The following is a 13614-nucleotide window of genomic DNA, read 5'->3' as shown; positions in this document are numbered from 1 at the left end:
TCTGACAGCAATAGAATTTTGTACCGAAGTCCAAAGGGAATAGCATAGTGCTCTGGGAACTCCTAAATAAATCATTTAGATTCTACAGAAAGGTGTGAGGAATGAGTCAGAGAATGTAAACAGGCCACGTGGCTTCAAAGTACAGAAATAGCAAAGTTAAACATGTAATTTGCTCTAAATTGATGTGGTGATCGGACTGTCTTCTTTTCTCTTTCGGAAGTACACTCCACCTCCACCCCCACCCTGCCCTTTCCTATGCATTCCTAAACCTAGCACAGCCCCTATCCCAAGATCACGCTTTATTTTTTTTAACCTTCAAGGTAGGTCAAGGTAGAGGGTAGTTCCTTCTCAGCAGTTCTCAACAAGAGGAAGGGAAAGACTTCTACCCTGAGAGAAATGTTTTTGATTGCCAATCAACCCGCAGAACAGAGTTATCTGGCCCAAACTGCCAGCAGAACAAGGACCGAGTAGACCGAGGCTTGTACTTGGCCCAACTCCAGACAGTAAGGGAGATCCTGACTGCAACCCCGGGCTCTGCTGTTCCCAAGTGCCAAAAGGACCCCACATCGGAGAAAACCTAGCACTCCCAGCCCCAATGCCATCTCCCCTTACCCCCACCCTTGCACCCCACCCCTCCAAAAAAGAGAGACATGGATCAAACGATGGGAAAATGAAAAAGAAACTCTATGGAAATCCTCAGTGTGGGAAGAAAAGACATACATATATAGACGTACACAGGAAAACAGGGAATGTTCCCACCAAATGTGAAACAGGCCCAGTAATGCCATTTATTATAAATGTTGAACAGCCTCTGCCACCCTGGGGTTCCCATAGTGAGGTTGTTTTTTCGTTTTTGCATCAAACAGGTTCTTCCAAGAGCCTGCTCACAAGGAAGACAGAAACAGAACTCCTCCATAAAATCAAACAGACATGAGCTGAAACAGTCTGCCACTGGAAAAAAAAAGTTAAAAAACTCACCAGACACAGACCACACCAAACACTCATCCCATTTAATTTCCTTTTACATGCTCTGAGGAAGCCAAGCACATCAAGCCCCAGGGCAGCAACGCTCTGGGATTCTTGCTCAGGCTCCCTCTACGTGACGTATTCATGCACACACACACTCACACACACCACAGATCCAAGCAGAAGTACACATGCATGCACAAGCAGCTAAAGAACCACAGGGCAGATGGGAGCGGGTCCAGGCTGGCCAAGGACATGCCATCAGCTGGAACTGGAGTACTCAGAGAACCCTTCTGCTGCAGGCTGAGCAAAAGTCAAAATTAAAACAATGGCATAACACAGGATAAACACAGAATGTTCAGACAATGGGGCTGAGGAGATGAGGAAGGGGAGATGCAGGGGGAGTTTGGGAAAACAGCCCGAGGGAGAGATTTTCTTCATTGGGGATTCAGATGGGCAGAGGTCCTGTGACTCCAGTGATATTCTGACGAAGAAGGAATGTGCCACCCACAGCATTACCTCTTTTGTCTTGTGCCCTCTCCCAAGGTGGAAAGGAACCAGAAGCATCCACTCACCAGCCCTGGCCCCTCATAAGGACTTTCCCCAGGTGCCCCCAAAAGAAATGACCTCCACACATACAAAATGAGGCCCAGCGAAGAGCCAGCCATCGAAAGCCTCAATAACTCTTCTTGGTAGAACCAAAGCCAGAGAAGCCCATCACAGCTGCCATCTCATCATCCTCCTCAAATGTCAAGTCCTCCTCAGCCCTCCTTTTCTTCTCCTTCTGTTTCTCTTTCTTGTAGGCTTTGGCCTTTTCCTCCTGGGGAGGGGGGAGGGGGGGAGAAATCACTCAGAATCAGTGCAGTCCTGAAATCAAACAGTCATCCAAAGACACAAGCGAGACAGATTCCTTTTCAACTTTAGGAGAAAACAAATGAAATCACATGAAAACCCACAGTGAAGATTATAAAGGAGACAAAAATTTTAGCCTCTGGAGAAATTACTTCTCGATACTAAATCTAGGTCTTAACAGGATTTAGGGGGGAAAACATGTAACAGCAACTAATAGTCTAAAGAGTACACAGAATAGACCAGGGAGATGTTCTAAATGCTTTATGTATATTATACTAAGATTTCCAATATGGGGAAACTGAGACACAGGAAGTTAAGTAGCTTGCCTTGGACACACAGCCAATAACTGGAGTTAGCAGAATTGGGACCCAGTTAAGGCTGTTTTGGGGGTAGCCTTTCAGAGACTAGGTATATAAAGTTAATCCCAGAGGATCCAAGACAAAAGGGTAGGTTTAGAGGCATTTCTTTCAGAATGAGTCCCAAACATAGCCAACAAACATTTCCCCTATATAAAGAAATGTAAAAGAAACCATTATCCCCTGTGGTGGAACTATAATTCAGAAGAGAGTTCCCCCTCCCCCTTGTGACTCATAAAACTCCAAGCTGAGGGTAGCGAGGGAACCTCACCTCTTCTCTGAGCTCCTTCATCCTTTCCTCGAAATCATAATCTTTCTGTTTCTCTTCCATCTTCTTCTTGTTGACTTCAAAGCGTTTCTTCACCTGATCCAGGGTTGAACGTTCTACTCGCATGGACATGCCCAGGTTTCGCTGATCTGGATGAGGTCAGCAAGGGAAAAGACGAAGACATTACAATGTCCTCCTGACTTGAAAACACACGGCAAAAATAATTACGACGGAAACAAACTCCCATGGACACGACGCACCTGTTCCCACCAGCAGTAGCCCCTAGTAATGAAATGGGAGTCTTTCATCTGCCCTTTCTGAGCAGCATAGTTGGCAACAGCAGGGCAAATGGGCGTAGAAGAGCACTGTTTAGGCTGGAGAACCTAAAACAGTATCTCACCTCACGGCTTCCAGAAAGAAAAGGACGATACGTACGGAAGCACCTGGAGCATTCCCCAAGCACAAGCATACAAAAAGGAACCAATAAACACCACCCTATCCACCCTCCCTTACCTCCCAAACCCACTCCCAGACTGTCCCAAACTCCCTCCAAGCCTTACGTTTCTTTCCGTTGATGTGATCCAGGAAGTTGATGGAGTCCTTCACCACGCAATCACAGACATTGCAGTAATAGCTAACGAACAGGAAGAAAGGGATTTAGGCCCCCTATGGTTGTAAGGATCTTACTGTTTTCCATCAAGAGACTCAATCAAGTTTTAGGTAAAATATGCTCAATTTATTTTAGCATAAAGAGTTACCTAATTTATAAAGCTTTTGCTCTTGGGAAGGTATAGTAGCATACATCCAAGACAGCCCCTCCCTGCCTCCTGGTATCCACACACTCCACTTCTCTCCCACAAAGTACTAGGGTTAGTACATCACTTTCAAAATAAGGTTATACAAGGTCACAGCTTCTGTTTAAGTTCCTCCCTCATGAGTCATTTGCTCTGGTAAAGTCAACTGCCTTGCGGTGAGCAGCCCTACGGAGAAGAGACTAGTAAAGCCTCGAATCAATAGTCTTAAGAGAAGGATTGGAGGCAGATCCTCAGGCCCACTCAAACCTTACTGAAGTTCTGGTCAACACTTTGATTGCAGCTTTGAGCGATATTATTTGCCTATAGAGATCTGTGAGATATTTGATGTTTCAACTGTTAAGTGTTGGGGCAATTTGTTACACTGCAGGAGATAACAAAGGAATTACAACAGTGCTGAGCTCTTGTGGAAGGATCCTCTCCCAAGTTATAGTCTTGATGAGGGAAGAAGGTGCATAGGCAGCCAATCCAAACAACCACAATCCTAAGGCTCCTTTCTTTACCATCAACAACTCCTAGGCTCTATTCTAGTCCAGCTGATTTCTCCCGAGACATGTCTTCAGTAGTTCTACATTCTCTTTTCTGGCAGGAGAACAAATAATTTATTTGTCAGATGCTAATAAATAGTTACAATGCTAATGGGAACCTGTGGAATGACTGCTTCTAGAGACATTATCTTGTTACCTTGGGAGATAAAAAGAAAAACAAATCTAATATTGGAATTATAAGGGAAAAGGTGGTTATCCTGGGACCAGGGGCCTTTCTCAGTACTTCCTAAAAATAATGTAGTTCATTAGATCTTCTGTTGGCTTCAGAGAAAGAGGGACAGCAACTCACCCTCCCATCTCAGATTGTGGGGTGGTCTTGGTAATGACAATTGTCTTCCCAAGCTTGGATTCCAGGTCCACCTTGTAGTCCCTGTGCCGCAACAGCTCCCGCTTGACAGGCTGCACTGGTTTTCCTGGAACATAATGGGGGAAGGGACCCCTTCAATGTCACAATTCCTCAACCAAAAAGGACAAGAAACACATAAAACCCAAACTTCAGTACTCTACTCCCATTTCTCTGATTCCTGGAATCAGAGACACAATAGGCAGAACTTCAACATAGGATGAAAGGATAGGCAAACATTTCCATAGCTTTTCTCCACTTTAAAGTCAGAAAGCAACATGTTTTTCTAATCATTGGTTATCTGAATGATTGGATTAACAGGAGCAGTTTGCACCAAAAGCAACATTTTGAAAGACGAGCATGGGTGCTAAGTTAAGCTTCAAGAAGATACCCTGAGCATAACACAGAAAGGAAGCTTTGGAGAGCTGCTTCAAACAAAAGAGAACAATCATGAGGGACGGAAGCAACACTGTGGAAGTGCCTCTTACATAACACTGTCATACATGTTGCATAAAAAAATAGGAGATGGTACAAGGTGCTGTGAAAGTGAAATTGCAGGATGTAACAAACTTGAAAACAGACAAGAAATCCAGACATTTCTAAACTGGGACTTTTGTATAGGAAAGGGACACCAATTCCATGACATCACAGAAACGGTACTGCTGAGTACTAGCTAAAACAATCACACAGCCCTGATAAAGACCCCTACTGTTCTCAGACTACTTGGGAGGGTTTTGACTGGGCCAGATAGGTTCTCTCCTTAAAGTAATTTTAAGAGAAAAGGGGGTGGCCAAGAGGGGTAACGCACAGCAGTACCCGCCACTCAGCTTCTTCTGAACTCGGAAAGCACCAAAGGAACCAAATAAAGAGAGGACAGGGAAGCAGAGGGCCACGACAGCGCTGGAAAGAAATATCAAAAACCATGTCCACATCCTTGGCCTCACTCTATGCGTGAAGCTCCGAGGTAGGCTCAGGGAGGCAGCGCTCCAAGCAGGGAAGAGTCAGGCCCCGCACACTGCCCATCACGTTGCCTGTAAAGCCCCGGGGCTCTTGCTAGAGGCACCCACCATCCTTCTTTTCTCTCTCTTCCGTGAGCCTCTTCTCGGCGAGCTTCTCGTATTCATCTTTGTCCCACTTTCGGCGAAAGTCCAAGTTTTTCGTCTGTGGGTAAAAAAAGCACTCAAGATTCGTCGCTAATCATACGCAGAACTCTACAAAAACAAAGGGAACCGCATCTCGTTGCCAAGGTGGTCCCTGGACCTCCAGTAGAAGGAGCCTGGAGTGGCCTCGGGACCCTAACCCAGACCTCCGCCGATCCACTGGCCCTGCGCCCGCGTCTTAAGGGGAGGCTCTCGCCCCCAACCCTGCGATCGCGAGGGAGTGTCAGGTAGCCAGTCCCGTGCAAGAGTCCGCCTCTATTCCGCCCAGGGAAGCCCCAAATCTCCCGTTAACACACAGCACATACCCCACTGCCCGACGCCATCTTCCCTGCGAAGTGGATGGAAAGCCGGAAAATGTCGTAAAAAGAGTCTGTCTGCCGTAGAGCAAGCTAGGCCTCCAATAAGCTGAGAGTGTCTTTTTCTAACCGTGCCAACGATTGGAGGACTCCTAAAGTAGGCTTGCTGGCTCCGCCTCTACTCCAAGGAGATGGCGCAGGCGCGGTAGGAATATGTAGCTACACGGAAGTAAGGGCACTTGCAAACGTTTTTTTCTTTCTCAACACAATTGTGTCCAAAAGGAGGCTGCTGCATTTAAACAATATTTACAAACGAGGAAACGTGAGGTTCAGAAAGAGTCCTCTAATCTTGCCTAATAACGTTGTGTGCATTGTCATGTTTCTAAAGCACCTTCTAACAGTCTCTCCAGACCCCGTTTACTTGTGCCAAAGTGCTTTCAAAGGCCAAAACCGTATGGAAAGCACTTTTGCACCTTGTTTCTTGAAGCAATTTTCCCCTCCACTAGGTGGCATAACGTCACCCAATGGAATCCTGATTGGATTTAGGAAGGTCAGTCATCAATAATACTCAGTGGTGAAGCACTCTGGCAGATGGCTGTGTGGATTTTCAGCAGTTTGAGAGATTATAGCTGCCCTTTTTATTGAACACACAAGTATCCTCCCGGCTCACAATAAGAGCTTTGCAGTGTATACTCAAAGGCATTTTTATGGTCTACTCCCTTGATAACAAATTAGTCAAACCACTACATTTAATGTTGTATTTAATATATTCAATCACTTATACAATCTAATTCAATGCAGGGCATGGAATAGTCAGAGCAGTGATTCTGGCACGGGAAATGATCTCCCCCAAAATCCCAACGTCCAAGATGATTAAACAGACAGCCCTGCCCTGTTGTTAACAAAGCCTGGGCTAGAGAGATATCAGATCAATCTGGACAAGGTTTTTCACACAGTGGCTTAGCATTTGTCCTCACATATTAGCAGAAAGCAACTGGTGCCTTTTTTCAGGTGCTTTTAGCCTAACTAGCCAATATTGAGCAAGTCAAGTGATGGGGGTGGGCAAGTTCACCAGTCTCAGCTTCAGAAGCTGTAATACAAGGTTCGGTGTTTGGGTCCTGATCTCAATTGCTCAGAATCTTCCTAGCCTGGGGTACCTCTCCTGGAGTTGTGCTGCTCACAGCAACAATCTCAGCACCTCTTGGTAGCATTTGCTTGCGCTTGAAATCTGCCAACTCTGCCTCTGCAGTTATAGCATGTCTCTTTAAGGTATCAGTCATCTGCCCTCCTGCAGAATAGCTGCTCCCACCAATAAGTTGAGACCATTGGGCCCAGGAGCCTTTGGCGCTTTTGATAATTCTGTAGTAAGGAAGGCTGGAAGAGACAAAAGGCACTTTGTCATCCATCTTGTCCAGCAAATGTGATCCTCAACAGGAACTCAATCCTAAAGGAAGCCTTTTCCACAAAGAGCAGAAGATGGCAGGTGGGCAAGGATCAAGAATCAGAAAGTCGCTTCTGAAGTTCAGCCACGAGATGCTCTCGTTTAATGGCAACCTGAAACATAAAGAACCCTCATGTGACAAATGCAAAAGTGATGCCAGCTCTTTAGCTAATGCTTTTCTGCATTCACTTTACTTTGCAGCTGTTTGTACTAATTAAGCAACCAGTAGGGACTAGTGTGTGCTTCAGGTTAACCTGGAGAACATATAATCTCATGAATAGAAGGGATTCAAATTCAAACACTGAATCCATGTCTTTTGTTGATTAATCTCAAAGTACCCATTCAGATTTTACCCGTCCTTCTACCTACCTAGCAATAATTGTTTGGGGGTGGACTACAATTCATCTCTGTTCACCCTACTAAGTTTCCAGTCAGAAGTTACACATTTCTTTAAGGATGAAACACTAGATTTCTTCAATTTTGCCTGCCTCACTTACCTCCTCCCTGCTGGCCACTGAACGGAGCTTGACGACCCCTTCCTTCATTTCTTGCTCACCAATAATGACCACCAGTGGAATGCCAGTGTGCTCACAGTAGTGCAGCTGGGTTAGTAGTTTAGGGTTATTCTTGTACAGCAACTCAGCCTGAAAAGTATAAAGATGGAGCTGGGGGCTTTGATGTAACCATAGTACTCAAGTTCTAGGAATACGAGTATATTCAAGGAAGTTAGAAACAGTGGCTGGCCCTTCTATCCTAAGAAACAACTCCAAGGAAGATTTTGAAAGGACAGGAGTTCCAACTTAAACATTAAGGTATAAATGGGCTTGGGATTGAATTACAAACATATCTAGATAGCTCAGATCTCAGCTCCAGCATACCTTAATCCCAGCATCCCAGAGCTCTGCAATTAGCTTCAACCGTTCTTGGAGAAAGTTCTTCTGTGGTGTGGCTACAAATACTTGGGTCTCTGTTGTCCGTACCTTCTCATCAGAAACCTAATGCAAGAGAGAGAAGGCAGGAAAACTAGTAAATAACTCTAAAAGTTAAAAAGAGTCAGAAAAACAATGCAACTCTACCTCTAGAAACATGAGAGGTTGGGGGCCTCTGGCCCCGCTCACCTCGACCTAGCACTTACCTTCATTCTCTGCTCCACCACCGAGAAGATACGCTCCACCCCAATGCTGAGTCCCACACATGGCACCTTTTGGCCTGTGGGGTTGAACATTCCCACGAGCCCATCATAGCGCCCACCAGCAGCCACACTGCCCATGCTTGAGAAGTCCTCTCCAGTCTGACTTGGGGTCTGGAGCACTGCTTCATAGATCACTCCTGTATAGTAGTCCAGACCCCGGGCCAGACTTAAATCAAAGGACATCTGTGGGGACAAGATATTGTCAATTTTAGTCAAGACTCAGGATGCTAGGAGACCATAATTCAATAGGAAATCCACTCTCAACTCATCTTACCTTATCAACAATTCCAAATAGAGTGAGGTATTCAAACAGCAGTTTCATGTCCTCTAGGCCCTCCAGGACCTGCTTATTCTGGGATAGTCTGGGATCCTGGAGTAGTTGTTCTATCAGTGATACCCCACCTAACAACACATGAGGGAAAACAAGGTCTATTATTTTATTATTTTCACATCCAGATGTGTTTCATCCAAATGTATCTCTAAAGGGTTACAGCATAGCCTATTAATTTTCTTTTTTTAAAAAAAGGATCACATGACCAGGTACTTCTCCTGTGCCTTGACCATTGCCATATGAAAACAAAGTGGTTATCCTATGTAAAGGGGGAACTGAATTCAAGCATCATGTTTGAGAAGGAACTGTTTCAGAAGCAGAAGTGGTATACATGTCACTCACTGTGGTTCTACCCCACAGCTCTGAAAACACTGGTTCTTACCAAAACGTTGGATATATTCCCCAATTCTGTCAGCTACCTCAGGAGCCAGGCTCTTTTTCGTCACCATCTCGTACCTTACATCATTCCAAGACATCTGCAAAGTACCCAAATATTAGCCCCATCTCACAGCCTTCTCCCTAACAGGAAGAGCATGCATGGCACCTCACGCTCATTCAGTGAGTGCGAGGGGTAGCTAACACTACACTCAGCAAGGCCAGAGACAGCTTAGGAAATTCTTCATGGTCCCTACTGCACAGCAGAACTCAGGCCTGGCTTCGGGATGTCCACCCTCCCAGAAAAAGTTCACTTGCAGCTACCATCCCCTTATTTTATTCTAGAAATGCATATTTGAGGGCAGGGCAGAAACCTAGACAGAATCTACTGAAGCATGCCTTCATTTTTACCTTGTCTAGTTTGTCTATTGAAGAGCAGATGGCTCGAAACTTGTTTTCAGGGACACCACAGGCAGCAAATACCCCATCTATAATCCGCCGGTCATTGACCTGTAAATTCAATATAAGTTACCCAAGAACCCTGCCAATGAGCTTTCCCCTAAAGTAAAGGCAGTCACTGCTCTGGTGACTCAGAAAAGGGAGAGAAAAGAAGTCTCACAGGAAGAGTATATATGAAATGCAACATCAGTCCTTTGCCCGGCAGGTTTAAGGGCTGAGCCACCTATGTTTGGGGGCGAGCATAAGTAACATCATGCAAATCCAGACTTCTCCCTTCCCTGTCTTTAGTCCTGATCTCACCTTAATAAGAAAACCCCCCAGTTGCAACCCACTTAGGATTTCACATATGATCTTCAAACATTCTGCATCCGGAATCATAGGGTCAAACTGACCAGCAATATCAAAATCCTATAGCAAAGAAAAAGAGAGGGAAAAAAAAAACCACTTCACTAATCAGCCAGTTCCCATGTGGCCTCCAGAAATCTCAAACGGCACTCCCCTACCATGTCACTCACACACTGGCAGAACTCCCTATAGCGGCCTTGGACTATGGTTGGGCTCTCCCGCCGCCACACCTTTCCAACGTGATAGCGTTTCATCTTCTTCAGTTTATTCATGGCCAGATAACGAGCAAAAGGAACCTCACATAAATAGGTTAAGGAAGAAGGATACTGCATCCAAGATGTAGGCATAGACATGAGAGAGGGTGGGGCCTCTAGCAAATGGGTCTCATCCACTAGCACCAGATAAAGGACCACCTCGGTCTTGTCTTCTACTATCCCCAAACCTTAGCTATGTTTGCCATGCAATATGTGTTAAATAGTATTAAATAGAGGAATCTGACCTAGCCACACTGAACGTTCAGGAGGAAGCAGGGCAAGCGGGGATAGAAATGAAGCATGAACTTCCGGTTTGGGCAATCACTTTCCATACAGGTCAAGTCTCAATACTCTCAAAATAGTCAAGTTTCAGAGCCTGGTTATGCCTATAACTTCCAATCCATTAATTTTAAGAGGATAGGCCTACAAACACCTGTCTCTAATTACCCAGGATTAAAAACCAATGAAACAAACACAAAACCTCCTCACTGCCATCCAGAAAATTCCAACTCATAGCAACCTGTTAAGGTAGAGTAGATCTGCCCTTGTGGGTTTACGAGGCTGTAACTCTTTATTGGAGTAGACAGACACATCTTTCTCCCCAAATAATCTAGGATGGCTGTTTAAGATGCAGATTGCTAAACACGTCCACCCCAGAATTAAGAATCCCTGGAGTCCTGGAGGGGTTAACATCGTGTTGCCACCAGCAAGTCCAGCAATTCCAATTCGCCAGTTTCCAATTCGGCTGTTTGCTCTCATAAAGAGTTACAAATCAAATGTGGGTAAAGGGAGACAACTACAGTGTAAGATACAAATTAATTATAACAATATATTTATCAAGGATTCATGAGGGTGGAAGGGCAGGGGAGGGGATAAAAGAAGAACTTACAGCAGGGCTCAAAATGACAATGTTTTGGAAATGATGATGCCAGCACATGTACAAATATGTTTGATACAATTGATGTAAGGAATGCTATAAGAGCTGTAAGAGCCCCCAATAAAATGATTTTTTTAAAGGACTTACAACCCAAGAGACCAGTTCTATTCTGTCCTATAGGGTCATTCTGAGTAGGAACTGACTGTATGGCAGTGGGATTAATTTCTGGCTTTGGAGGCTCTCACTGCCACTGATGACTGCCAATTCTGACTCTAGGGGCCAGAAATGTGTGGAGCTTCTGAGAGCTCCCCTAACAGGGCTGGGGACACACACTAAGCCAGGCTCTACTGGCAAAATGACCTTCTAGGAGAAAGTGGGAGTAGAGACTCCCAATGGACCTATATAGATAGGGCCTCAGACTCACTCTCCTCCCTTTTGTCACTCTGGTTTTAGAAAGAGATGGTTCAGGCTCCGGCTTTCAGAAGGATACAGTAAGGTCATAGCGAAGGGACAACAGCTCTCCACCCTGATCCTTCAGATCATAGATGAGCAGAGAGTCTTCTCCATACTTTTCTGTAAGCATTTCCTGCAGGAGTCAAACACAAAGAAGCACCACGGTCCATGGACCCTAGCACACAGGCTAGAAGCCTTTTAAGTCAGGCGACGAAACAAGGTTCTAGGCATCCTTTCTTTGCCCTTTACCTTCAGCTCAAATGCTGGGGTGTCCAACCTCTTTGCTCCATGCCGTTTAAAACAGTTGATAACCATATCAAGAATTTTCTCTCTTACCACCATCTGCTGGGGACTAAGATCCCTGGTGCCCTGATAACCAAAAAAGAGCAGTCAAGTGGGTGAAGAGTCGTTTTAAAGCAAAGAGTTCAACTATAACCTAAGGTCTAGAGATGAAATATTGTGAGTGTAAATGATCCTGAGTCCCACCCATTATTTCAAGAATAGTAAAGATATTGTTTTAAAAAGTAATGTTACAAAAGACATTGAGAGGCATCAAAGAGAGTTGAACATTAGGCAGTCCTCCAAGATAGAGCAAAGGGTATTTATTACCTTTGGGGTCTTGATAATGAAATTTGATCTCTCTTGATTTGGCTTCACTTGAGATGTTAACACTGCCTCTGCAACCTGGCAGAAGAAGGAATGTCAGAGGTGGCTCTGTTGGACACTGGCCAGACCTGTGACAGCTGAGGCCCAGTGGACAACCAACCTACAAAGACCTTTGGCCCTGAGAATCATTATCTATCCAAATTCCAGCCCCCACCTTCAAGAATCCATGCTGTATCTACAAGATACAGGTAATAGACATGACATCAGAGCGTTACCATACCAGTGCTTACTGTACTTAGTTTTTCAATGTCTGAAATAGTTTAAACACCTGAGAATAATGAAGACCTAGAACAACCTACTGCTACCACCAACAATCATTCACCACCAACAAACATCTAGTCAGAGATCCCTATAATCCTTTCCACCTCTCAGTTCCTATTTAAACAGCAACATTAAGAATATTTAAGGTCAACTCTGGTCATTTGGCTTGCAGCTAGAGTTAATATTATTTGAAGGCAGAGAGAACTATCCTAGGGCATCAAACAAGCCAGTGGAACGAACAGGAATGAGTCCCTTAGTTGAGCTACAAAACCAAGTCTGACGGGGTACGGTGACTGAAAATCAGTATCGCAGAGCCTGAACCTTAACCATCATGATAACAAGAAGCATCAGCTAGAATTACAATAGGGTCTTTTGAAAGAAAGGCAAAACGGTTTGTGATTTATTTGCCTATTACGAGTAGGCTGTAGCCCTTCCAGAAATGAGTGCGGCAAAACTCGAGCCGATTTTCTCCCTCAAATCCACAGTCCCTCATCTACAATTCCAAAACCCCAAAGCACTCATTTTGAAATAAATTCTAATGAGAACTGTAGCCAGACAATTTAAGGTGTTAGCTATCTCAGGAGTATCCATCTATTTTTTCAATCGTTTTATTAGGGCTCATACAACTCTTATCACAATCCACACATACATCAATTGTGTAAAGCACATCTGTACATTCATTGCCCTCATCATTCTCACCATCTATTTTTCTTAAATGTTATGTTTGCTGCCTCAGATTCCACTTGGGGGTGTGAATTTATACTATATTAATCTTTACTTATCTAAAGTCTAAAGCAGTAACTTTGAGAATGTGGACATGTATTAAAATATACCCCTGGTGGGGCTGTCGGGTTAGCGTTGGGCTGCTGACCGCAAATGGACGATTCAAACTGGAAATAATCCTAATTGCTCAAGATTGCTCTGGAGATTAAGGTATTTAAAACGCTTAGTTCGGAGCTGGCACACAGTGGATTCTCAGTAAAGTTAACTGTAACATTGCTGGAGCCCACGCTTCTGGACCCGACAGACCGGAGCGCTCGCCGTCCGGCTCACCTGGCTGTGAGAACGGACCGGCCGGGCGCAGGCTGCGCAGGGCGGCCGCAGCAGCTGGCCGAGCAAAGCGGCGCAGGCCCTCGCGGGCACTAGTCCGAGCGGGGGCATCCGCGGGAGGAGGTGGGCTGTCCGGCAGGCCAGGCTCCGGGAGGCGTGCTGGACGCTGCAGAGGCGAAGCCCGAGCAGCGGAGAGACGGCTAGCAGTCGCGCAGCTCCCCAGTCAAGACGGCTAGCCACGGTACCTTGCGGACTCGTTCAGCAGTCAACATCGACACTTCCGGTCGGGGCCGGAAGTTGGTGGTGACT

General features: G+C 45.3%; 2 protein-coding genes across 3 annotated transcripts; both read right to left on the bottom strand.

Moving 5' to 3' along the window:
- Positions 1-765: 765 nt before the first annotated feature.
- ZMAT2 (zinc finger matrin-type 2) lies at positions 766-5764 on the bottom strand. Its single transcript, XM_075541683.1, has 6 exons — positions 5611-5764; positions 5213-5306; positions 4092-4215; positions 3003-3076; positions 2446-2591; positions 766-1786 (listed from the first exon to the last, which is right to left on the bottom strand). Exons 1-6 carry the CDS (start codon positions 5626-5628, stop codon positions 1643-1645), a joined length of 600 nt encoding a protein of 199 aa, XP_075397798.1. The 5' UTR covers positions 5629-5764; the 3' UTR covers positions 766-1642.
- Positions 5765-6345: 581 nt separating this feature from the next.
- On the bottom strand, positions 6346-13576 carry LOC142439371 (histidine--tRNA ligase, mitochondrial). 2 transcript variants are annotated; one of them, XM_075541679.1, is made up of 13 exons: positions 13309-13576; positions 11938-12012; positions 11578-11697; positions 11366-11461; positions 9903-10040; positions 9700-9807; positions 9352-9450; positions 8948-9041; positions 8509-8636; positions 8178-8417; positions 7921-8037; positions 7540-7686; positions 6346-7155 (listed from the first exon to the last, which is right to left on the bottom strand). In XM_075541679.1, exons 1-13 carry the CDS (start codon positions 13414-13416, stop codon positions 7096-7098), a joined length of 1530 nt encoding a protein of 509 aa, XP_075397794.1. In that variant the 5' UTR covers positions 13417-13576; the 3' UTR covers positions 6346-7095. The 2 variants fall into 2 exon arrangements, with proteins under 2 accessions (XP_075397794.1, XP_075397795.1); XM_075541680.1 differs by having other exon boundaries at positions 9915-10040.
- Between the last annotated feature and the right edge of the window lie 38 nt (positions 13577-13614).

This window comes from Tenrec ecaudatus, chromosome 2 (assembly GCF_050624435.1).
Source record: "Tenrec ecaudatus isolate mTenEca1 chromosome 2, mTenEca1.hap1, whole genome shotgun sequence".
NCBI classification, from domain to species: domain Eukaryota; kingdom Metazoa; phylum Chordata; class Mammalia; order Afrosoricida; family Tenrecidae; genus Tenrec; species Tenrec ecaudatus.
This window is presented reverse-complemented; position numbering and strand designations above follow the sequence as displayed.

What these genes read in the sequence shown, in the direction of transcription:
- ZMAT2 (XM_075541683.1), bottom strand. An exon ending in AGAGAGAGAAAAGAAGGATG is followed by an intron (nt 4,216 to 5,212) that starts GTGGGTGCCTCT and finishes ATTATGTTCCAG; the next exon opens with GAAAACCAGTGCAGCCTGTC. An exon ending in TCACATCAACGGAAAGAAAC is followed by an intron (nt 2,592 to 3,002) that starts GTAAGGCTTGGA and finishes GACCTCATCCAG; the next exon opens with ATCAGCGAAACCTGGGCATG.
- LOC142439371 (XM_075541679.1), bottom strand. Translation starts at nt 13,416, where the DNA reads ATGCCCCCGCTCGGACTAGTGCCCGCGAGGGCCTGCGCCGCTTTGCTC. An exon ending in TCATTATCAAGACCCCAAAG is followed by an intron (nt 11,698 to 11,937) that starts GTAATAAATACC and finishes TTTGGTTATCAG; the next exon opens with GGCACCAGGGATCTTAGTCC. An exon ending in TGGTGGAGCAGAGAATGAAG is followed by an intron (nt 8,038 to 8,177) that starts GTAAGTGCTAGG and finishes CTCTTGCATTAG; the next exon opens with GTTTCTGATGAGAAGGTACG.